This window comes from Hevea brasiliensis, chromosome 3 (assembly GCF_030052815.1).
Source record: "Hevea brasiliensis isolate MT/VB/25A 57/8 chromosome 3, ASM3005281v1, whole genome shotgun sequence".
NCBI lineage: Eukaryota > Viridiplantae > Streptophyta > Magnoliopsida > Malpighiales > Euphorbiaceae > Hevea > Hevea brasiliensis.
In genome coordinates this window covers 103283846-103307643 of record NC_079495.1, presented here as the reverse complement: position 1 = coordinate 103307643, position 23798 = coordinate 103283846, and the positions used below count along the sequence as shown (strand labels likewise).

The following is a 23798-nucleotide window of genomic DNA, read 5'->3' as shown; positions in this document are numbered from 1 at the left end:
TATATAATATAAAGGTAATTTCATATAAGATGATCTACATAAAATGATAAGCCAACGAGAATCATTCAAATAGATATCGGTGGGTCCTATAATATTCATTTTTTTCAATTTGTTCAAGACAACTTTTTTTTCTTTTAAATAATACATATCTATCATACTCAAGTGTCATTTTTTAATTAGTTTACCATTCAATATATTAATACTATATGAAATAGCATAAATACTATATAATCGTGTTGGGTTAACAGAAAATATTTGACAGTACTAATGTAACACTCATAATTTTTAAATTTATTATTTTATGGGTAATTATTTATATTTTGTTTTATTTAAAATTTAAGAAATTATTTGAAATTTTTCGGATTTTAGAAATCGGGTTCGATTTTCTGAAAATATAAAACTTTGATGATTTTTAAAAATTAAGTTAAAGACCACGTGGCAAAAAGTAAAATTATATTTGGACTCTACGAATTTTTTTGAGTTTTCTAGAATTTTTTTGGAATTTTTGGGCCTCGTTTTCAGTCCGAAGGCAGAGTAAAAATTTAAAATTTGTATCATGAATAGGACCGGCCGAATTGAACCGGACTGGATCGGACCGATCGAATCGAACCGGCCATTTCCTTTTCTTCTTCCCTCCGTTCGCACACCCGACGCTCTCTCTCTCTCTCTCGTTTTCTCTCTCCTCTCTCTCCTTCTCGCCTCTCCTTCCCAGCCGCCAACCCGGCCACTCCCCCTCGCCTCGACGCCGCTCGAGGCACCAATCAAAACGAGTCTTGTGTCAAAACTCATCTACACCTCGAGAGCTTTCCATAGACACCAAGAACACCAAAATTCATCTACCGGTTTGCCCAATTTTTGTCCGGGAAGTTTTAGCACATTTCGACTTTTGGGATAATTTCTCGCAAATCGTGAATCCCACGAGAAAAACGAGAGTACCGGAGTGCTCCACTAGTTGAGAGCTTCGCGGCAATATTAATTTCAAAATTTTCTGACACCGTTTTTCTGTGGGTCCCGCGAAACTTCATAGTGTTTTTCCGAGCACTAAATGAGCTTAGAAAATTTCGTAAAAATTATATACTAACCCCCGTGTTATGGGCTTCGTGTAGGTACCTTCAATTCGAGGAAATTCAACGGTTGCTCGAGTCTGTAAATTTCGAGCCGGGCAGACAGACTATTGAAAAAATATTGGAATTGGGTCGAGATTTTGGCTACCCCTCCGTTGTCAGATGTCCCGAGCGCGTTCCCGGGGTCGGAATCGGCACAGGTAAACCTGAACCTTACTTTTTCTTAATTATCTAGTGCTTGAATTGGATTAAAAATCCATAGAATATTCCTGGTAGCTTAAAAAAATAAAATTCCATAAAAATTATATACTAACCCCCGTGTTATGGGCTTCGTGTAGATACCTTCAATTCGCGGAAATTCAACGGTTGCCCGAGTCTGTAAATTTCGGGCCGGGCAGACAGGCTACCGAAAAAGTATTGGAATTGGGTCGAAATTTTAGCTACCCCTCCGTTGTCAGATGTCTCGAGCGCATTCCCGGGGTCGGAATCAGCACAGGTAAACCTGAACCTTATTTTTTCTTAATTATCTAGTGCTTGAATTGGATTAAAAATCCATAGAATATTCGTGGTAGCTTAGAAAATTAAAATTCCTTTTGCATTAGCTTAGTAATATTGCTAAGGACCGCAGGGCAAAGTTTTAGAATTTTTAGAGCTCATTTGAGTAGTTTTTGCAAAAGGGTTAATTATAAAGACTAAACTGTAATTTTTCATATTGTGATTGTTGACTGTTTGGATGGGCCCAGGAGGGGCTATGTGATATGATTGAGTTGTGGGTGTGTGTTTTGTAGATATAGAAGTGCGTTTTAAGCTCTTTTGCAAGTTGGGTAGGTCCTAGGTATAGGGGAGACTCTGCCGGATTTTCGGCATGACTTAGGACATCTTTGATCTTTTCTTAGTTTGTATTGAGTCAAATATATTAAATAATTGTAATAAAAATTGTCAGGTGAGCCGGGACAGCCTTCCTCCTCCGCCTAGCCGCCACAGTGACTTCGGTTAAGTCTGTGAGTAAAATATTAATTTTAATTGTAATTTCGATATTATTATATGTTCAAGCATGCCCATGCATCACTTATAAATATGTATCTATGCAGTTAAACACTAGGCACGTTTTATATTGCATTCATAATTATTAAAGTGCTATGGATGTTGTTTGTGGTAATTTGGAGCAGTGTGTGTGTGTGACGTGCGTATGGTATGGTATTGGATGTGGATAGGATGGGTAGACACAGCTTGAGAGACACTCACTGAGACCTGGTCCTTCGGGGTAGATACGGCTTGAGAGACACTCGCTGAGACCCCGCATTTGGTTTATTAAGCGAAAGTCCGGCTTGAGAGACACTCGCTGACAGAGATTGGATTAAGAGAGTTGTATAAGGGATTAACTCCCATATATGTATTGCTTGACAGTGTTGGGTGTTTGAGTGCTCCAAATTGCCTTTCTGTTGTTATGATATGAAAATTATGATGATATTGCATTTCACTCCACAGGGTGCATTAGCTTTAGATAGTTACAGAGATTATGATTAAAATTAGTATTTTACTCTCTTAGTCAAACGATCACTCCTATTCATCTATTTTTCCAGGCTACAGGACAATTATTTGTTATGGCTAACATGCTCTTTTTCTTCGCAAGTCCATTAATAGTATTTAATAAATTTTGTACAATTGAGTTAAATTTTAGACTCCGCATGTGTTAGAAGCACTTATTTTTATTTTGAGCCTGTATTATAAAAGTTATGTTAGACTTGTAAAATCATTAACTGTATGCATGATGAGATTGGATGAGGGAACTGAGCTCCCATTTGAATTATGACATTTTGATTATGTGGAGAGTGAGCTAAGCTCCCCAATTTATTATATATTATTTTTGTAGGTCGGGCGAGTAAAAAACTCCCCGTTAAATGATCCATTTTATGGTCGAATTCTGTCCGGTTGAATTCTTGAAATTGGGCCCAAATGGGCCTTAGAGTTGGATTGAGGAATAGTTAGGCTTACTACAGACATCAAAGGCTTTAGGCTAGCTCAGGTCCTAGTATCGATCCGGCCATAAGTTGGGTCATGACAATTATAGAGATATGTAACTGTTGAAAGATGTGCTAATAATTCAGATGGTGACCATTCACCTTCAAACAACTGTATTTCGTATACGTTAGAGCTCAACGTCCTCCTCTCTGTTTTAGAGCTGCACCACATGCTTTGTGAAGAAAGAGGGGCAATTTGCGCTTGGGAGGTGTTGAGCTTTGATGGGCATCTTTAGGGACTCCTCGGGTTGCTAGCAATGTATAGCTAGATTTTCTCTAGTTCAGCTTCTCTTGTGAAGACAAGCCATAGAGGTGACTAAGGGCGTGAAATTTAATTTGGGTTTAAAAAAAAACCTTTTAAATTAAATTCTTATAAAATTCTACTTTTCAAACAGTGATACAATTCTTATGCAAATCTCTCATGCAAATAAAATAGCTGAATTATATATTTGTTACAAAAATTATTTTCAAAATGTGATATAAATAATTTAATTTGTTATAATATAAATCTAATATAAGTTTGATTTTATATAAAAGTGAGTTTAATAACTCTTAAAATATATTCACATAATTAAAATAATAAATTATAAATTTTGATGTAAATATTTAATAGCATAGAGTGCAGTGTAGAAGAGAAGATCACGTACTTGGGAAATTACAAAGACTTGTTGGGCAAAAAAGTGGTTGTGGCTGTGGTTTACTATTTATTCATTTAATGAGGCATATTCTGCTTTTAAATTTTTATTACGCACGTTACATTGGAAACTCACTGTAGCTTTTGCTACTCAAAGTACAGCGCCAGTCATGAACCGATGGTTTAGCACAGCTTCTGCAATTGGTCGTTTTCGGAAGTCAGAATTTAGCATTGCCTATACACACACACAAAAAGAAAGACATAAATTAAAGAAAATCCTCACAATACTACAATACCAGCATATGAATACTAATCAATCATGAACTTCAAATTAAAATTCAACCTGAAGTAATTGCCAACCGGCCCTGTCACCAAGATCCAGAAATTTGACAGCTTCTTCCAACCGATCATCTGCTAAACAATATCTGCATCATGCAATAAAAATGAAGGGGGAAAACATAAGAAAATAAGGGTATGACAATACCAAGACCACAGGATGTCAAAATCACTGTCAAGCCTAAGAGAATTCCTACAAATAGTCTTATGTTTTCATCTGCAAAATTATCACATTTATAAGCATAAATAATGAACCTTTGCATGTTGCCTAAAGCTTTAGTATAGAAAATGTATGAATACAATATTCATACAACCAGAAAAACGCATAATCTAATATGTGTATGCATGTGCATATATATATATAGCCTAGAAATTGGTTTCCAGTTGAATGTCAAATTAAAGAAATTAGTGGCCTACATTTAACAATGATTAATATTATCTATTTTTTCTTTTCTTTTTTGAAAACCCTGTTCACTTCTCCAGAATTAAAGAAGCCCTTTGACTCATGGTGTCCATATACATTATATGACTAAAAAACTTTTTAATAGGTAATCTAATGAGACTCAATTAACAGCTCAAGTGATACAACAGAAAAATAAATGTGTCAAAAGTGGGGACTGGCACCTCATCTATTGCATCATAGTGAGCATGGTAATAGCCAAGAAATTTACTCTTATCACTTGAATTTTTAGCATAAGCTAGAACATTACTTTAATTTGTGTTGTGCTCTTGTTAGAAATTCAGATGTTCCATGAAGCTATACAATCAATTATTTGCAGCTCCATCTAGGTAGACAAACAACTTTATTCTAAAAACCACCCCTAGGCTCATAAAGATGTATCCCAAGCTTGAGGAGAATCTGGTAAAATGAGCTTTTACTTGCTTTAGAGTCCATAAATATCCAAGTGGCATGTAGCTTCTTTAAATGAGCATTCTCTGTACGAAACCAATAGGTGGGTCATGATATCATGGACTCCAAGGAGCCTTAAACTTTCAATATTTGTAAATTAAAGCATAATGCCCAAATCAAATAAGCCAGAGAAGTTTCGTTAATTAAAGTAGTTTGTTTGAGGCATCTAGACTCCAGCAATATTAAATTTATCATATGCATGCAACAAACAAGAAAGTTACTCGAGTCATAAAGTATTAAAATCATCTTACTCTCTTACAGCTTCAAGATCAAGTTGGAAAGTATTTTCCAAAAGCCTCTGCAAGTTCATGCAGAAATGATTTGGGTCAATAAAAAATCAGCTTATATATGCATCTACAGCCATATGTACGCACATGCATGTAGATCCTGGGGCTTGCATATATATGAAGACAAAGGCATGTTGAGACATAATGCAGGAATGAAAGTAGTGTGGTAACATTGTAGCTAGCTTACTTGCAAAGAAAGACTATCCATTATGCCAGCTTCGCAAAACGGAACAAAAGCCAAGTACGCAAAAAGGAGACCTGCTTCATATCTATACAGGGCCAATAAAGAATATAGTCAAAAGAATTAGACATTAAGAAACCCAACTTATAAAGTGATTTTCCATTAGAACAAATTACATGTCATCTGCAATTCCAAAGGCTCTTTTCTCCATAGGTGTGAAGCAGCCAGCAGTAATTGCCCTTCTCCAAAGTCCTTCTGATAGTGTTCCAAGGCCCTCTTCTAGACATGAAATCCTGGGAAACCATGTCCATTGGATATAAAGATCTAGAAAATAATGTGTTTTGGCTTGAGAAATTATTAGGCAGCAGTATTACAAAGATCTAGAAAGGCTTCTATCATTTTGGAAAATTCAAGCACTTAGCAGTGGTGCCAAATTTGAAACCTGTGCACCTGATAAAGGTTGGAAATCCACGACATTTGATAGCATAACTGATCATAAAAATTTCTACTGGATACTACAGTCGTTGTGTTATCCATACCAAACAGCAGAAATATCTAGAGCTTAAACTTTTTAAGTAGAAAAAAAAAATTCACGAAAGTCAGATCATATCAAGAAGAGAAGGAACACTGCAGTACCGAATATCAACGGAAAAGGCTAGATCCCGAAGTCGTGGAACTAAGTAAGCAGCATCTTTCTCTATTATAGTACTGCAATCAGTCAAGCAATACTTGGCATAAAATCCCAAGAAAAAGAACACATAAACTCTAGAACTCATTTGGAAAAAAAATGGTAAAATGAAAACTTTCTAACATACTTAAGAACAATAGAAGATGGTCCAAGACTCTGGTGCAATCTGTCATGGTCATGCATGTACACTAGGCCACTAATAGCACCCCTAAGAAGCTTGATAACAAAGTTTCTTCTTAGCTTTATTGTTTGCTCTCGTTCAAAAGGATTCCAAGAGTTCTCTCCCATGGAATGGCTTTTTGATATTCTTTCACTCATAATTTTTGCATAGTCTGCTGCACTATATTTCCCAGCATTACGAAAAGCAAGCCACTGCAAATGCATCAAATTACTGAGATTATGAATCATATTTTGAGAAAATGCAGCAAAGCAAAAGCTTGACAAAAAGGGGGTTTCACAAGGAGGGGCCTCCTCACAGAATACCTAAGATTATCCAACTTTTGAGTAGACAGGTGAGGAGTGCCCAGGGTTTCTGCTCTCACAGTATGCTACAGTATTATTAGCCAAAGGCAGTTCTAATCAGGGGAGTTTATTCTTGTAACTATGATTTTTTCACATTTCTACTAGTAAAAGGAAAACTTAAATCGACAAATATGCATTTGAAACCTTATCCTTTGTAGTGGAAAATTGCAGGTGTGTCTCAATGGACATAGACTCACTGCCAAACCACAAATTTCTTGTGTCTCGTTTTTCTCTCTCTTTCTGGCTTTCTATTCTAATCTTTGTATGTGTGTGACTTGGGTAAGTAAAATTTTTCAACATAAATTTCATCAATTTGATTGCACCAAGGAAATATCTAATCACTTTATGATTAAAAGTTGATATTTGGTCTTACTTAACAGACCTGTTCCCCAGTTTTGGTCTCAAATCCTCCTACAAGTATCAGGAGATTCTGACAGATACCTTTTGAACTACTCTGCATAAGACATACATGGAAAAGATCAATCAATACTATACCTTAACCCATAAATACAAACAAATTATACAATAAAATGATTTCATAAAGTTGCCCATAGTTAAAGGAAAAAATGCAATTATTTAGAGAGTTGTACATCAGTAAGGTTCACAACCTTCATCCTACCTGAAGTACAGCATGAGTATTAAGCTCATTTGCTGCCATCATATCAGCTTCAACACCAGCAGCTCGCTGCCCAGGATAAACCTTCACAGCAAACAATCCCAATAGAATATAGTGAATCTAAAGTATTAATGTGACTGAAACATATGTAAAGGAACGTTAATCTAAAGTATTAATGTGACTGAAACATATGTAAAGGAACGTGCAGCAGCACATACTTAAAATAAAATAAAATAAAATAAACCCTAACTTAACAGCCTACATGTGAGATAGGAGATCCATATTTTTTGTAGTTCCATTAACCAGTATACAGACATGTGAGGTGCAGCAATTGAAACTAAGCAAGAAACAACTATCATTTGAACCAAATAGTGCCAGATTTCCGTGAAAGTATATGCCTCCATATGCTACAATAGCATCAAAGAAATTGCATGCAGGTCAATAATAGAGGCATCCAATTTTACCAGCAACAAAGCACAACAAGAAAAGTCATGGAAATAAATCAGATAAGATAAAAATCTACTTACCTTAAAAACAACTGGAGTCCCTTTAAGCGAGCCCTGAGCTATTCTCCCTTCATAAAGCCTGCAAAATAACTGCCATGAATACTATCACTATCAGTAACAAGAACTAGAACTATAACTATTCCCTGATTAGCTTGATAAATAAACCCAGAAATATTCAAAAAATGCACCTGATCTTTACACCACCTTCACCCACATCTTGAACTTTCAGTTGCCCCATATTCCCCAGAGATGAAAATTCCATATCCATCCCCGATTGGTACCCTGAATAGCTGCGAAACCGAAAAGCAAATAGCAAAGAACCCTTTAGAAATTGAGGGCAAAAAATGAACATTAAGCAAAATAATACCTCGTAACGTTCATGAACCCATAGCTGCCGATGAGTTTCCCAACCTCGAACGAGTCGGGGCTAGTAATCAAGCTCGCTGTACAGAATCGTGTGGATCGAGTTCGAATACGTAAGTTAATTGAAATTGGGTTCTTAGATAAGAGGGAGTAGAATTTACGATTGTTAGAGAGTGAAGATGAAAGCATAGAAGACGCGGCAGAAGAAGAGAAGCAATCGGGCGAAGCGAGAAGCATGGTTAATGCTCCGTCTCTGTGCAGGCGCTTTTTCGTTCTCTGACAGTAGAAATGGCGCCAAAGAGAGTAACCGATAAGGCGTGTGATTGTGTCGCGGTATCACGTCCACAGATAATACTCCACGTCATCGCGATGAGCGTGGGATCTATTTTTATTAAAAAAAAAAATTTGAAAAAGTTAAAAAGATATTTTCCAGTTTTATATAATAAAAATTATTATCTAATTTATTAATGAATTAAAGCACAATTACACATTATATAAAAATTTAATTGGATATATTTTTAATTTTTATTTAATTTAATTTAAAATTTTTAATTTAAATCTAATTTAATTCAAAAATTAAAAAAATTAAGAATTTAAATTTTTAAATTTAAATTAATAAATTTAATCTTAAAATTAAAAAATTAAATTTTTTGTTTTTTATTTAAATTAAAAAATAAAAAATTTAATTTATAAATTTTAATTTTAAAATTAAATTAAAATTAAATTAAAAATTTAAATTAATTTAAATAAAAAATAAAAATAAATTAAATTAAACTTCTCAAATTAGTAAAAGGATGAATTAAACATTTTACCTTTCATCAACTCTCTTTGTTTAGGAGCGGAATTAAAACAGAGTGGGAGAGATTTTAGGGTAGTATGACATTGAATTTTATGAATTAAAAAATATTTTTTTATATATGTACCAAAAAATTATTTCCAAAAATATTATTAAAAATTATTTTTTAAAAATATTATTTTAATTTTTTTATAATTTAAACATATTAAATTTAATTTTAAATATTTTTAATTATTATATTTAATAAAATATTTTTTTACAATAATTTTAACAATAATATCAAATGAACTAATCTCTCTAACTTAATTAACAACATTAAAACTCTTTTAATAAATTATAATATGAATCGATTATGTCATGTAGATAACTATACATCGAATGATAAACTATACGTAAAAACTAAAGTTTCAAGATTTTTATTTTATATTTTTGATAAATTATTTTTTGTATTTTATTATATCATAATTAACTTGAGTTTTTATATTTTAAAAATATATTAAAGTATTTAAAAATATTTAATTAAGTTTTCAATTTAATCATCCACCCATGTTTGTCTAATTTAATTTAGATATGAAATCATAATTTATCCTAATAGTTTTAAGGTATTTTCACTCTTTATTAACAACATAAATTGAGAAAAATTATTGAAGAAATGAAAGTGTATGATCAAACTGAAAATTATGAAAGTTTTATTTTTATTTTTTTTATAAATCCATTGTTTCTAAATAAATGTATTTTATGTTAGTTCATCTATTTGTAATAAAAAAAATTAATTCTTGAGAAAAAAAGTTGCTTTTATTAAAATTTATCGTTAATAGGTTGAAAGTTATAACAATTTAATCTATCATATTTCACTTTTTATTTTTTTTAATAATTTAATTTTATAATTTTAATATTTATAATAATTTAACGATTCGAATTTAACTACTTTAATTTATTATTGATTAACGGTAAACTTTAACAGAATAATTATTTTATTAATATAAACATGTATTATAGAGTTTTTTATTTTTTACTAAAATAACGAGATTAAATTATAATTTTTATCATAATTTAAAAAATAAATTGTAAAATACTCTTTCTTTTAATTTACAAAAGCATTGTTTGTAGTTTTATAGTTTAATTTGGTGAGATAAATTTATTAAATATGTTTAAAGGGAATTCAACCAACTATTAAATTTATTTAGTAAGAAAAAGAGATATCATTGATATAAAAAATTATTTTATTTTTCAATATATTTTTTTATTGAGATATAATATAATATTAAAATCTAATTATAATCTATAATATTCATAAAAGTGAGTATACTGTGGTAATTAAATTTATCTAAAAATCCTTATACATGATAATATTTTAGACCTAATAATTAATTATTAAAATTTTTGATAAATTTTATTAATAAAAATATTCATTACTTAAATTTATAAGAAAATCTTAACCTCACAAATCATAATATTACAAATAATTTTTAGTAGTAAAATTTAAATGAAGTATTATAAAGTACTTTCATGGCATATGGCTCCTGGCTCCTTTTTTTTTTTTAATTTATTTGGTAAAAAAATTATTTTAAAATTTGATTTAAATAAAAATTTTGATTCGAATTTATTTATTTTAAAAAATTGTTCTGGGTTTTTATAAATTGATGGACTATTCGGTTAGATTTTGTGATAAAAAATGATAAAATTAAATTAAATAATTTATTTATTAATTAATTATTATTAAGTTTAAATTAAAGTTAAAAATAACTTATATTATATATAAAATTAGTCTAAAATAAATAAAAATAAAATGCTTAAGATCGTATCTATATTGATAAATCGAATTATATCAAATTGAGCCAATTTAATTTAATTTAATTTAATTTAAATTTTTTTTAATTTGATTAGGTTGAACTTGAGAACAAATAATATGTATGAAATTAGTCTAAAATAAGTAAAAAAGATCATATCCATGTCGATAAATCAAACTTAATTAAACTGAATCAATTAATATGATTTGATTTAATTATTTTATTTCAATTTAATTTGATCAACTATAAATTCAATCGAAATCAAACCAACCGATCATGCTCACCTCTATTTTTTAATTCCTTTCGAGTCTAGTAAAACTAAAATGCTAACCATCTCTTTATGTTTCTCCCGATCTCTTTCTCAAATTATTTAGGATAGACTATAAATTAATTTTTGAAATATATGAAAATTACAAATTAATCATTATATTTTTTTATGAAAAATAATTTAGTTTATAAAATTTGAGAATATATAGTTTATTGATCCAAATTTAACCTTAATTCTCTTACTTTTTTTTCAATTTAAAATAATTATCTATCTAAAATTTTATTTTATCAACAAAATATTTCTTAGATTGAAATTTTATATTGAAAAATAATATTTTTATTTAAATAATTATATGTTATAAAATTTAAAATAACATTTAAATAATTATTACTTTACAATGAGCTATAATAACTAAGAATATATAATTATTTAAATATAAATAAATACTTCACCCATCTCATAAAAATATGTTTATTTTTATTTTTTATTTATCTTAAATTATGGGTCACTTCTCTCTTTAAAGTGCTAAGTTATTTTTTAGCTAACAAATATACTCCTATTTAATATGTATTAAAAAACTAAAATTCACTAGTTTCAAGAATAATTTAGTATCAAAAGTTATTTAATTTATTATAGATAAAATTTACCTATAGTCACTTAATTTTATTAATTATTTCATTTTAATTATTATGTTTTAATTTATTTCAATAAAAGTACTTATTTTTTATTTTTTTTACTAGCAACCACTCAAATTGGAATGTGATAAAATTTTTGATAAAACTATTATGTGATGTGTTTTATGTGACTTTGTTTCTTCTTTTAGTTTTTTTTGTCTAAAAATGGGGATTGATAAATGTAATAAATAGCATAGAGATAATTTTTTTAAAAAAAGTTTTTAAATAGAATATAGGAAGGAGATAAATTTTTAAAAATTTAAAATCACGTTAAACACACTATATAATTAGGGGTGGTCACGGTTCAGGAATCGCCAGTTACGATTCCTGAACCGTCGGTTTAGGTTCAATTAAATTATGAACCTGAACCAAACCGTCAGGGGACGGTTTGGAAGATGATTCCTGAACTGTCGGTTCCGGTTTGAGCCTTGGTTTAAAACGATTTAAAAAATGGTTCGAAAAAGAATGGTTCCAAACAGTTTAGAGGACGGTTTGAAAGCGGTTTAGGGATGGTTTAAGGGCTGTTCAGACAAAAAAAATTAGAGAAAAATTTTATTGATTCAAAATTTAAGTTATTTTTGTAAAAATATTTTAATTTTTCTTAGAAATCTTTCAATCAAAATAAAATAAGAAAAAAAAAGAAATAAAATAATTTATCTTTAAGAAAAATTTAATAAATAAATATTTGACCCTGATTAAAAAACTAGAGATGAAATTAATTTTTTTTAAAGAAATTAGCAAAAAGTGTATGAACTTAATTTTGCCTATATATCCCTTTAGAATTTAGAGGAATAAAAATTTATAGTTCTATTACTTGCCCTTTTTTAAAAATTATATAATAATTAATAATTAAAAATTATAAAAGAGAAAAAAATTAAAATAGAGGGTATTGAAAATTTTATTGAGATTTAAAGTAATAATAAAGTAATTGAGATAGTATTAAAAATTTCAGTAAGTATATAAAATAATAAAGTAGGAAAATTGAGAGAGTATTGAAAATTAAAATGAGTATAGAAAATAATTATTTAGAGAATTTGAGAAAAATTGAAAAAATATTAAGAATTGAAGAAAATGTAGAGAATAATTGTGTAGAGAATTAATGATATATATAAATGAATTAAGAGTGACGTAACATATTTATTGAATTTTTTTATATTTAAATCGCCGGTTTAATCCGGTTCGAAATCGTCGGTTCAATCCGATTCGGAACCGCCAGTTCATGATTCTTAAAAAATATGAACCTGAACCAAACTGCAGAAGGACGATTTCGTTCCGGTTCAAAGTCGGTTCCAGTTTTAATCGATTTTGGTTCGATTTTGACGGAACCAATTTCAGTTCAGTTCCAGTTCAAAACCGGACCGTGGCCACCACTGTATATAACAGCTTTATCATAAATTTTAATAAATTATAATTTGAGTGATTGTTAATTAAAAAAAAAGTAAGTAATTTAATTAAAATAAATTAAAATATAATCACTGAAATAAAATAATTAATAAAATTAAAGAGCCGTAAAAAAATTTTATTTATTCATAATGAAATAATATGAACAGAAGATATATTAAAAAAATAAAATTTATTATTTTAATTATATTAAATATATTTTTTAATTTATGTAAAAATAGAAACAGCTCTATCTTGTGGTGAAGGGAGTAATTATTTACCTATAAAATTTAAAGAAATTACTTCTCATTCTCTATAATTTATAAAAAATAATTTATTTATTTTTTCATTAAATATGTTTTATAATTTATGAGTATTCTCGCTTGATACTACAACTATAAAATCCTTTCTAAACCCCTTTACTGTTTCTATTTTCGAACCCAGGCCACAAAATTTCGATCCCTGTCATAGTTTGATCAAATTTCACCATGGAATCTCTGACCGCGAATTCGGTGCCGCCATTTCTGAGCAAGACTTACGATATGGTGGACGACCCCTCCACCAATTCGGTGGTGTCGTGGAGTAGCAGTGATAATAGTTTTGTGGTGTGGAATGTACCGGAGTTTCAGAGGGACCTTTTGCCGAAGTATTTCAAGCACAGCAATTTCTCTAGCTTTGTCAGACAGTTGAATACTTATGTGGGTTTTCCTTCCTTTCTGTTGTTATTATCATTATTATTGTTCCTGATTAATGGGTTAGATTCTTATTGGTTATGCGCGCTTATATATTGCATGTCGGGTTTTTTTTTTTTTTTGAATGTTTAATTAATGTTACCAATTGGTTATGTTTAATTTGTTGTTTCTGTTAGCTTGTGCGTGTTGATATCTTGGCCCTTGTGTTTGTATGTGTAGAGATGGCAATTTCACCTCTCAAAGGTTCTGCCTCCCTTAGTTTTTGCCCTGGATTTTAAAAAATACTATTGTATATTATATAATCTTGACTCATATAAGTAGGGCAGACCTTGTTTATATACATAATTTGATCATTTATAATTGAATGTTAATTTTCCCTCATATAATAATTCATAGATTTCAAAATTAATATAAGTGTGTGTATTATGTAACGACTAATGCTAATATATAAAGGTATAACTTCTAACAATTTATAAAATTATAAAAGTTAGTAATACTTTTAATTTTTAAAGGATCCCTCTCCTTGAGGCCACTTTAATTCTCTGTCCCACCCATTGTAATTCATTGTGTATTTGTTGTGCAGATATTGTAGGCAGTTGATGTTCTTGGGGTTTCCTTTTTATAGATGGTTGTGTTTTGTTATACTTATATGTTGCTCTTTATTGTATAATTAGAATTGTAACATAATGATAGACTGGATTGTGAAGGACAGTTTGTAGAATTGGATTTCTAATTTACTAAGTTTGTTTGGAAATGGTTATAAATATTTGTGAGTGCTTGTAGTGATGGAAAGCTCTTCCCTTGAACTTGTAGTGAAATACAAAGGCAAAAGTCTTACACTGAAAGTTCTCAATGTGAAATCTTATATTAATGTTACCAGTTTTAACTAATTTACTAATTCAGTTAATTTGAGAGTAACTTGTTGAAGAAAGAGTTAGTTGACTTGAAGATTAGATTGAATGCCAATAATTTAGTCAAGACTTGGGATAAATAATTTGAAGATGTGCTTGTACTTAGGGGAGGATTGTTATGAATTCAGCACCTGCATTTGGTATAAACTATAAAGTCTGATTATAGCAATAATAGTGGTTCATAATGTTATGGTTCATCTTTGGCATAGTTGAGTTCATTTGTCTTGCAATGGTAGAAGGAAGTGTAGGATTACTTAATTTGGTTAGATCTTTCTGTGTTATCAGTGCACTGTTAATTAATAATCCATGATGATAATTTTGCTCTTTCTTATATGCAAGGAGTATACCTGTTGAGTTGTAATATTTCTGTTTATTTGTTAATGTGTTTGAGTTCATTTTATTTGAATTCATGAATTCTAGCAGGGAGTCACTGGCGAAGGGAAGGATTATTGTTTTGTTTTTGCTATATATTTACTGAAGGTTTAATATTAGACCTTTTTGAGAGCTGTTGCTTAAAATAGTTTCTTGCTAACAAAGGACTTTCAGCCTGATTGGGTAATGCTTAAGTAGATGTAAAATGATGTGGCTGACCTTTAATTTATTGCACTTTACTCCTTTTTTTTTGGCCACTTAACCTTTTTTTATTCCTTTTTGGGAATACCAATTAATTGTGAGCATGTTTGTTGATTCAATGTATTTTTTTGGAATAATTTTATTCTTCGAATTAAAAGAGAGGATGATAGGCAGGTTTCGCTTGTACTAAGCTCCATAATTATCTTTAGTTGGGTCAGAGGATGTGAAATTGCTTTTGAGTTGACTTGTGTTTTTCTGAAAGTAGTCTATAAAACTCAGAAGTAGCTAATGAATTTTTATTTATGGAGTCTGATGGTCTATACGAAACTTCAGAGTTCAAGCAGATACTTTGGCATTCTATTTCAAGTTCAATCATGTGTGTTCATCTAGCATTTGATATATGTGATTAGAAGAGGCACATTTGCACTTCTGTTAGTAAGATATATATTTATGTGCTCTCTTTAGTTCTGTTTATTAAAATATGAGAAAAATAGCTTAGTTGTTGATTTTTGAATGAGCCCAATGCAAAAGAAGAAGAAGAAGAAGAAGAAGAAGAAGAAGAAGAAGAAGAAGAAGCAGCAGCAGCAGCATGTTATGTCTTTGCAAAAGTACAAATCATTTTGATACGAATCAGTGTTATCTGCTTTACCAAGAAGGTGTTTAGTTTTTGGAGACTGTTGCCACATTGATAAAGATAGCTTTACCAGAATATGATAAAGATGCAATATGAGATCTATTTTGGAAGTATATTTGTTGTTTAGATTTATTTTAAAAACACGGGAAAGTTAGCTTGGTTATTCAGATTTGCTTGAGGACTCTGTCACCTTAGTTCTTGGAGGTTGCTTCCAGGATTGATTTGGGATAATATTGCATTGTTGAACATGAAAAAATTACTAAGGGTTTTTTTGGCAATGCATGATTATAGGTAAGCATGGATTTATTGTTGGATTGTGTTTCGAAATTTAATATTTTTGCATATCATTTGTCTTGATTGTACAACTCTTATATCGCCTTTTGTTTCCTTTTAGTTTAGTGTTTATCTTTTAGTAAATACCTATGATATTCAATTTTCTTATTAATAAATAATATATGCGTGTGAAGATGAGAGGAAGAGTTAGGGCACTTTCTACCTCTAATAAACTATTGTATCTACTACTAATTTCTTTGAATGTATGGTTAATTTGTAGTTTGTGTATGATATTTACTGAAAAAAAAATTGAGGTTCCTTGAATCCAGGGAGTAAAACGAGACAAAACTAACACAGTGCAAGTCATTTCTTTTTTTAGGAGAGCACAAGCTCATGAGAAGCAATGTCCTTAACATTTCTAAAGCTTGGACCATATGTGAACCTTCTGACTGTTTTCATTGAAGGCCACAAATGTGCATTGTGTTAACCTTGGTTGCTTGGTTCCATATATTGTGATTACAATGTCTCTTTTGTTTGTAGGTTAGGGTATCTGTATGGTTAAGGGTGTTGTCATTATTTCTTCTACTTCTTGATTTCTTTGTTATCCTTGATAGGTTGAAATATCCTTGTCTTCCCAAAAAAGAGGAAAAAAAGGGTATCACTGTCTTAGTTTGGGAACTATAAAATAAGTGAACCATTTTAAATACCCTGTGAACCTTTTATTGTGGATTTATTCACCATGTAAGCCTGAATTTCAGTGACTCAACATTTAGGTTAGTTGATTTGGTTCTTAAGTCCACCTTTTATTTGGCCTTACTATTTTTAACTATTCAAGGCCACAAGATTTTTGGTTTCTTCTTTTTTTTTTTGCTCCCTACACATACTGTCCATCTCATCCATGCTTGCTCTGACAACACTAATAAGCACTCATTTGTTGATTTGTCTTGCTTTGCATCTATGAGCATGACTTGTTCTTTTTGTATGGAGAAGTTCATTTTATTTTATTTTGTTTCAGATGAAATGATTCAAAGCCAGCTGCTGTACTGGTGAAGTTGTACTTTGTTGTCTCAAGATATGCATAAAACATTGCATGTATTGACCAATGTGCTCAAAATTTGCAGGTTATTTTACACCTTGATCAAGTATACTTGACCAGTGTTGGGTTAACTTGGCAGTATTTTGATTAGTGCATTGGTATTATGAGTTAAGAGAGTAAACTGATAGTTAGCAAGTCTAATTTTCAGTTGTAAGTTCCCTGTGAATCACTTGAAATTGAATGTTTGAATTTTTATTTGTACCTATATAACTTTACTATTTTGAGCTATTTGTTATGAATTCATTCAAATGAAATCAGTTAATTTTCTTGCACTGTATCATTCAGCTGGAATTTAGTGCTGAATTTTGAATTTTTATTTATTTATTTCTTATTTCAGTTATCATGATTGATGAATGCGAATAACCCTTCGTGCTAGCTTGTACAAAAGTAGTTGATTGCTTGCTATTGTGATCATGTAATAATCAGTGACTAGAGACTTGCTTGATATTTGTGATGATGTTGTAAAGTATGATATTCCTTCAAAGAAAATAGTAACCTTGCTCTGGCATTAAGGTGGGGCCAATTAGCTAAATTCATGGATAAGTCCCACCCAATTGTGAGAGAAGGTTGAACCATTCTTAGATGCACTTGATGAATTGTGTTTGTGTAATTTCACCAATTCTGGAAGCAGATAGAAACCATGTTGCCTTGGATTGATTTTTGAAGTGGAGTTTTGGATATTGGGTTCTAAACTTTATGCCAAGGCAATGATAGAGTATTCCTATAATTCAACTTGAAGTTCTATGGTCTGGTGGGCATGTCTCATGTGGGTGAGTCCCTTAATGGAAAATTCTAACATTAAGGCAAAAGGTTATGGGTGTTGTCGTTATTTTTGTATTATCACACTTCTGACATCACCTTTTGCCTTGCAATTCTTTTTTACCTTTTGAACCCACCACCATAAAGGTGTGGTGGGCATGTCTCATGTGGGTGATTACCTTTAATGGCTGATCAGTTGGACTTCGCACACATTAGTCATTGGTGCTGCCTGCCCTGTTATGAGCCAGGGAGCACCCATCTTTTCAGACTTGGCTTGTGCTTTGTAATTGTATTGATTTTTAGTTTGGGATATTGTGATTCATAATTTGTTATTGTATTCCCGTTAGGAAAATAGGTGACGGCGGGATTTGTATCCACTGGCTAGAGTCTAGTTGTTGTGAGATCTGTTTGTACTTGTATCTCTGCTCATTGACCCAAAAAAAAAAAAAAAGAATATAAAACCTCTAATCCCAAATTAGTTTCAGACTTGGCTTGTGCTTTGTAATTTTATTGATTTTTAGTTTGGGATATTGTGATTCATAATTTGTTATTGTATTCCCGTTAGGAAAATAGGTGATGGCGGGATTTGTATCAACTGGCTAGAGTCTAGTTGTTATGAGATCTGTTTGTACTTGTATCTCTGCTCATTGACCCAAAAGAAAAAAAAAAATGAATATAAAACCTCTAATCCCAAATTAGTTGGTGTTCGCTATATGGAACAATTTCCTCCAATCCACCTGGTTTAATTGCTGCATCAAAAAGATCTAAGGCTGCTAAGGCCTTTGTCACTACTTCCCAATATGTCATCTTAGGTTTGCCTCTCTTTTACATATTTCCTTGCACATCAATGTGCTCAACCTTTTGTATTGGAGCATTTGCTGGTCTATGATGCATGTGTCCAAACCATCTCAATCTCTCTTCTCTCAACAGCTGCAATTTCCACCTTCTTATGAATGTACTTATCCCAAGCATTGTTTCCAATTGTTTCTTATATGCTAGATGTCTGTTTTCTTTAACTGTTTAAGCAAGTTACTTCGCCTATAAACTTGAGTTTTATGCCTTGCTGTCAGGCAGGCAAGGATGATCATATATCCCATTAACTGACAGGATTTTTGTTTTCCTTTACTTTTTTATTATATGCTTTAAGTTGAAGTAGTTTTTGACTTGTAACTATATTTATAATGTGAAATTTAAATCAGATGCTACATTTTTAATGTGTTCAGACTTCAGACTTTGAACCTGCTTGGTGCATTTGTTGTGTTCTACATTCTTGGGTCAAATATTCTTGGCAACGGCTAACAACCCTGTTGTTAGTGGCTATATCATTCCTTGATGTTTCCTTCCTTCTTGAAGCAGGGTTTCAGGAAAGTTGACCCAGATCGCTATGAATTTGCAAATGAGGGGTTCTTAAGAGGACAAAAGCATCTCTTGAAGAGTATATCTAGGAAAAAGTCACTTCATGGACAGAGTAATCAACCGCCTCAGGTTCAGAGCTCTAAGGTTGCAGCATGTGTTGAAGTTGGGATGTTTGGACTAGAGGAAGAGGTTGAAAGACTGAAACGGGACAAGAATGTGCTTATGCAGGAACTTGTTAGATTGAGGCAGCAGCAGCAAGCTACAGATAACCAGTTGCAAACTGTGGGGCAACGTGTTCAGGCAATGGAGCAGCGACAGCAACAAATGATGTCATTCCTTGCAAAGGCCATGCAAAGCCCAGGCTTCTTAAATCAGCTTGTACAGCAGAATAATGAAAGCAACAGGCTTGGGGGCACTAAAAAGAGGAGACTTCCAGGGCAGGAGGAAGAAAATTTGGCAGTTAAGTCTGACAGTAATTCTTCCAATGGCCAGATTGTGAAATTCCACTCTTCAATGAATGAAGCAGCAAAAGCTATGCTGCACCAGATCCTGAAGATTAATTCATCATCTAGGCTGGAACCATCAATAAACAATTCTGGTCCTTTCCTGATTGGTAATCTTTCTTCTTCCAATGCATTAGACAGCAACAATGCTTCAAGTCGGATCTCAGAATTGATGATTTCAGATGTTCAACCAACTTCCGGACCTTCATTTTTGCCTGTTGAGTCAGGGTTTTCTGTCAGTCATCCATGTAATGCCATTTCTGAGGTCCAATCTCCATCATGTGCTGTAACTGACTGTGTTAAAACAGATCATATTTCTGAGATGACAATGCATAATTCTGGGCAAGATGCAATTCTGCCTAACTTTGCTGAGATACAAGGAGTTGTGCCAGAAAGCTCTACTGGAATTCCTAATACAAATTTTGTCAATCCAACGAATGGGGATGGCGAGAACATCAATCCAATGCTATCCGTCTTGGATGTAGCAACTTCTGAAGAAACTGATGCATTTTCTTCCAATCAGGACACAGATATTTTGATGGATGGGATACCTAAGCTTCCTGGCATTAATGATGTGTTCTGGGAACAGTTTCTTACAGCAAGCTCACCCACGGTGGACACGGAGGAAATTAATTCAAGCTCATTGCCTAGCCACATGACCAGAGAACAGGAATTGCAATCATGGCAGGAGAATGGCCTGGACAATATTCAACATATGAATCATCTTACTGAAAAAATGGAGCTTCTTATATCAGAGGCCAGGATGGGGTGAATTTTCACCAATTGCATATAAGTTTCTTGCTATCAAAGGTAAATCTTAAAGCACCATTACAATGATAAGCTGAATCTGTCTCCTGTTGCTCATTGTTACAGTCTGGTGATATAACTAAGTTTTGTCCTACTTTCAGATTTTCAGCCTTGTATCAGTCTATTTCTGCAAAGCTATTGTAGCTGTCATAGGGTGTGCTTAAACAGACTTTGTTGTCCGAATGAGGGCGTTGGTTGATCATTGAAGAAAAGAATTTTGCCCTATGCCATATAAAATGTAAATATATTGCAAATTTACTACATACTATACAAAGAATTTATGTACACATTAAATATTGCATTTTCATCATCCTATGAAAAAAAATTAACTAGCAATAAAAATTATGTGGTATTTTAGATGAACATATAAAAGGCATGTATTCGATAAAAAATTTTATCATTCTATATTCTTGCATTCTCTCACATATTTTCATCCCTTTCTCAAGTCATTTTCTTTTTCTGATCTATTCTGCTGGAAATACGCTTCCAAAGTATGAACTTGATTTTTGTATCAGCATTTTAATTAGAGAAATATACTATCATTTTCAGAACTTGCATAATTTTCTTATTCTTGCAGAGTTGCTGTTCTGCACTACCGAGCATATTAAAGCTTGCTTTTGTTTGTTGAGGGATGGCTAGGCAATTTTTTTTTTAGCAGACTTACTTTCACCTTTATCATGTGTACTATGACAATTTTGTCTAGGTTATGTGTGAAACCCTTTTCATTTTAAATATATGTAGTGTTTTGTGGTAAAAATGGATATGGATTCCTTTTAATATGAAACAAACAAGCTTTGCTGTGTCTTATGAATGCTGATTGAGCCAGCCTTGAAGTTGCTTGCTGCATCCATGTGCTTTGCCGGAAACATGTGGGAAGCCAAGAAAGATTATAGTAGGCATAGGCTACCTTATATATATATATATATATATATATATATATATATATATATATATATATATATATATATATGTGCACACACACACACTTTGTTTCAGTGATGAGAATATTTTGAAGCTAGAAATTCCCTAGTTAAGGTAGAAAGAGCATTGATGTTTGTCCTGCCAATAGCCATTAGATCTGTGTTGAGTGTATTGTGGTTTTGCCAAGTTAGGCTAATAGCCTAACACTACGAGGAGATTTTTTTTTTTTCCGGGGGAGCCATATTTCATATTTTTAAGATTTTATAAAAGAATAAATATTTGTAAATAATAAGAATAATAAAAAAAAACGTAGTTTGCACAATACACAAATTATGTACACTGCATTGATTTTCATTATATAATCAATGGGAAAAACCTCATGAAATAAGGAATTTGATGCATTTTTTCTGTCAACTTTTCTCCACAATAGGTTAGGCCCTCAGGATTTCATTGCCTTTACTTTTTATTTCAGCAATTCAATCCCTAATATTTGGAAAAATAAATGTAAAATTAAAATGACATCAATAGCGAAAGGGAAAGCAAATGGTAAATTAGTAAATGAAAATAATATGATACAAAGAAAGAGTTAAAAAAAAAAAAGAGGGAAAATAATATGATACAATGAAAATAATAATTTGCGTCAATTGGTTGCACTGACTGTGGAAATGTGATAGTTATTATCAAAATCCTTATGGTTCTTGTATTTTTCGCGGAAACAAGTATAAGAAGAAAAGGCTCTGCTTATTTAAGTCATTCTTCTGGTCAAGGGAAGAAGTTATTTTTTATTTTTTAAATTTTGGTAATTTTATTAAAATATGATAATATTTACATAATAAATATATATTATTAATTTAATAAAAATATTTTTATATATAAATTAATTTTTTAGAGAATAATTTATATGTAGAGAATGTTTTTCATAAAATTATTTTTCAGAAAAATATTTTTCATGAAGATATTTTATATTATTTAATTATAATGTTAAATTAATTTTTTAAAAAATATTAAATTAATATTATGTATTTATATTATATAAATATAAATATTTTTATACTTTTATAAAATTATCAAAATTTAAAAAATGACCATGAAATTTCTTTGACTTATTTTCTGTGTGAAAATGTGCAAAACAATACTTTACAGGAAAATATTTTTTTGTAAAAAAAACGTACTCACTTTCATTTTCCAAACTATTTGTTAATTCTTTTCCCTCAAAGTTGTATACGAGTCAAATTTAAAAATTGCAATTGCAATCGATAGGTACATACATAGCCCACTGCAATGACAATTATGTATAGAAATTTTGTAATCTCATTTGCTTATGATTATTGATTCATTATATAAAGAAAAAATGGTGATTTTTGGTAGCATTTCAGGATTTGTCGGATGCGATATTCGATTAAATGAATATATTTCTTTTGTTTTCAATTGATTCTATTTGCTGCTGTTTTTCTACAAGCTTTTTCTGTGAGATAGTACTGATGCCATGCCTATATCCTTGTGCTGCTCTTGTAAATTACTACTCTTTCCATGTCTCTAACCATCTAGCTACTTGGTTAATTTTCAATGGGGTGAATTTTCACAAATTGTATATAAGTTTCTTCCTATGAAAGGTAAATTTTAAAGCACCATTTACAATGATAAGCTGAATCTGTCCTCTATTCCTCATTGTTACAATCTAGTTTTACAACTAAGCTTTGTCCTACTTTCAGACTTTCAACCTTGTATCAGTCTATTCCTGCAAAGTTCTTGATGCTGTCATAGGGTGTGCTTAAACAAACTTTGTTGTTCCTTTGAGGGCTTTGATCATTGAAGAAATGAATTTTGCCTGTGCCATATAAAATGTAAATGTATTGCAAATTTACTACATAATATAATTGCAATTTCTCCATCCATGGATAAAAATATTTTGGCATTTTATATAAACATGTAAAATGCTTGTATTGGATAAAAATTTATATCAGTCTATTCTTGCATGCCTTGCTTCTCTCACATATTTTCATCCCTTTTTCAAGACATTTTCTTTTTCTGATATAGTCTGCTGGAAATGCACATGCTTCCAAATTATGAACTTGATTTTTGTATCAGCAATTTAATTAGAGAACTGATTAAAATATATTATTTTAATATTTTTATGAATAAAATATTTTAATTTCAATTTTTAATTTATTTTTAATGCTTTGCAACTAATATATTTAAGAATATGTTGTTTTCGACAATAGCTCTAATAATAATGC

At 31.0% G+C, this 23798-nt stretch overlaps 2 protein-coding genes across 7 annotated transcripts; one reads left to right on the top strand and one right to left on the bottom strand.

Annotated features, from left to right (window-relative positions):
- Positions 1-3656: 3656 nt before the first annotated feature.
- On the bottom strand, positions 3657-8446 carry LOC110661373 (uncharacterized). 3 transcript variants are annotated; one of them, XM_021819986.2, is made up of 12 exons: positions 8133-8442; positions 7954-8055; positions 7787-7844; positions 7263-7343; positions 7026-7097; positions 6249-6493; positions 6070-6141; positions 5610-5726; positions 5440-5521; positions 5217-5263; positions 4063-4144; positions 3657-3954 (listed from the first exon to the last, which is right to left on the bottom strand). In XM_021819986.2, the coding sequence occupies exons 1-12, from the start codon at positions 8363-8365 to the stop codon at positions 3871-3873; spliced, it is 1275 nt and encodes a 424-aa protein (XP_021675678.2). In that variant the 5' UTR covers positions 8366-8442; the 3' UTR covers positions 3657-3870. The 3 variants fall into 3 exon arrangements, 2 of the variants coding, with proteins under 2 accessions (XP_021675678.2, XP_021675679.2); XR_002496112.2 differs by lacking the exon at positions 5217-5263 and having other exon boundaries at positions 3811-3954; positions 8133-8446; XM_021819987.2 differs by lacking the exons at positions 3657-3954; positions 4063-4144 and adding an exon at positions 4171-4272 and having other exon boundaries at positions 8133-8446.
- A 4979-nt stretch (positions 8447-13425) lies between these two features.
- LOC110641431 (heat stress transcription factor A-1b) lies at positions 13426-21447 on the top strand. Of its 4 annotated transcripts, none has more exons than XR_009147691.1 (3): positions 13426-13734; positions 19331-20878; positions 21218-21447. XR_009147691.1 is itself a non-coding variant. In XM_058144311.1 (3 exons), exons 1-2 carry the CDS (start codon positions 13525-13527, stop codon positions 20603-20605), a joined length of 1485 nt encoding a protein of 494 aa, XP_058000294.1. In that variant the 5' UTR covers positions 13426-13524; the 3' UTR covers positions 20606-20643; positions 21218-21447. The 4 variants fall into 4 exon arrangements, 3 of the variants coding, with proteins under 3 accessions (XP_058000294.1, XP_058000293.1, XP_058000292.1); XM_058144311.1 differs by having other exon boundaries at positions 19331-20643; XM_058144310.1 differs by lacking the exon at positions 21218-21447 and having other exon boundaries at positions 19331-20643; positions 20742-21065.
- Positions 21448-23798: the final 2351 nt, after the last annotated feature.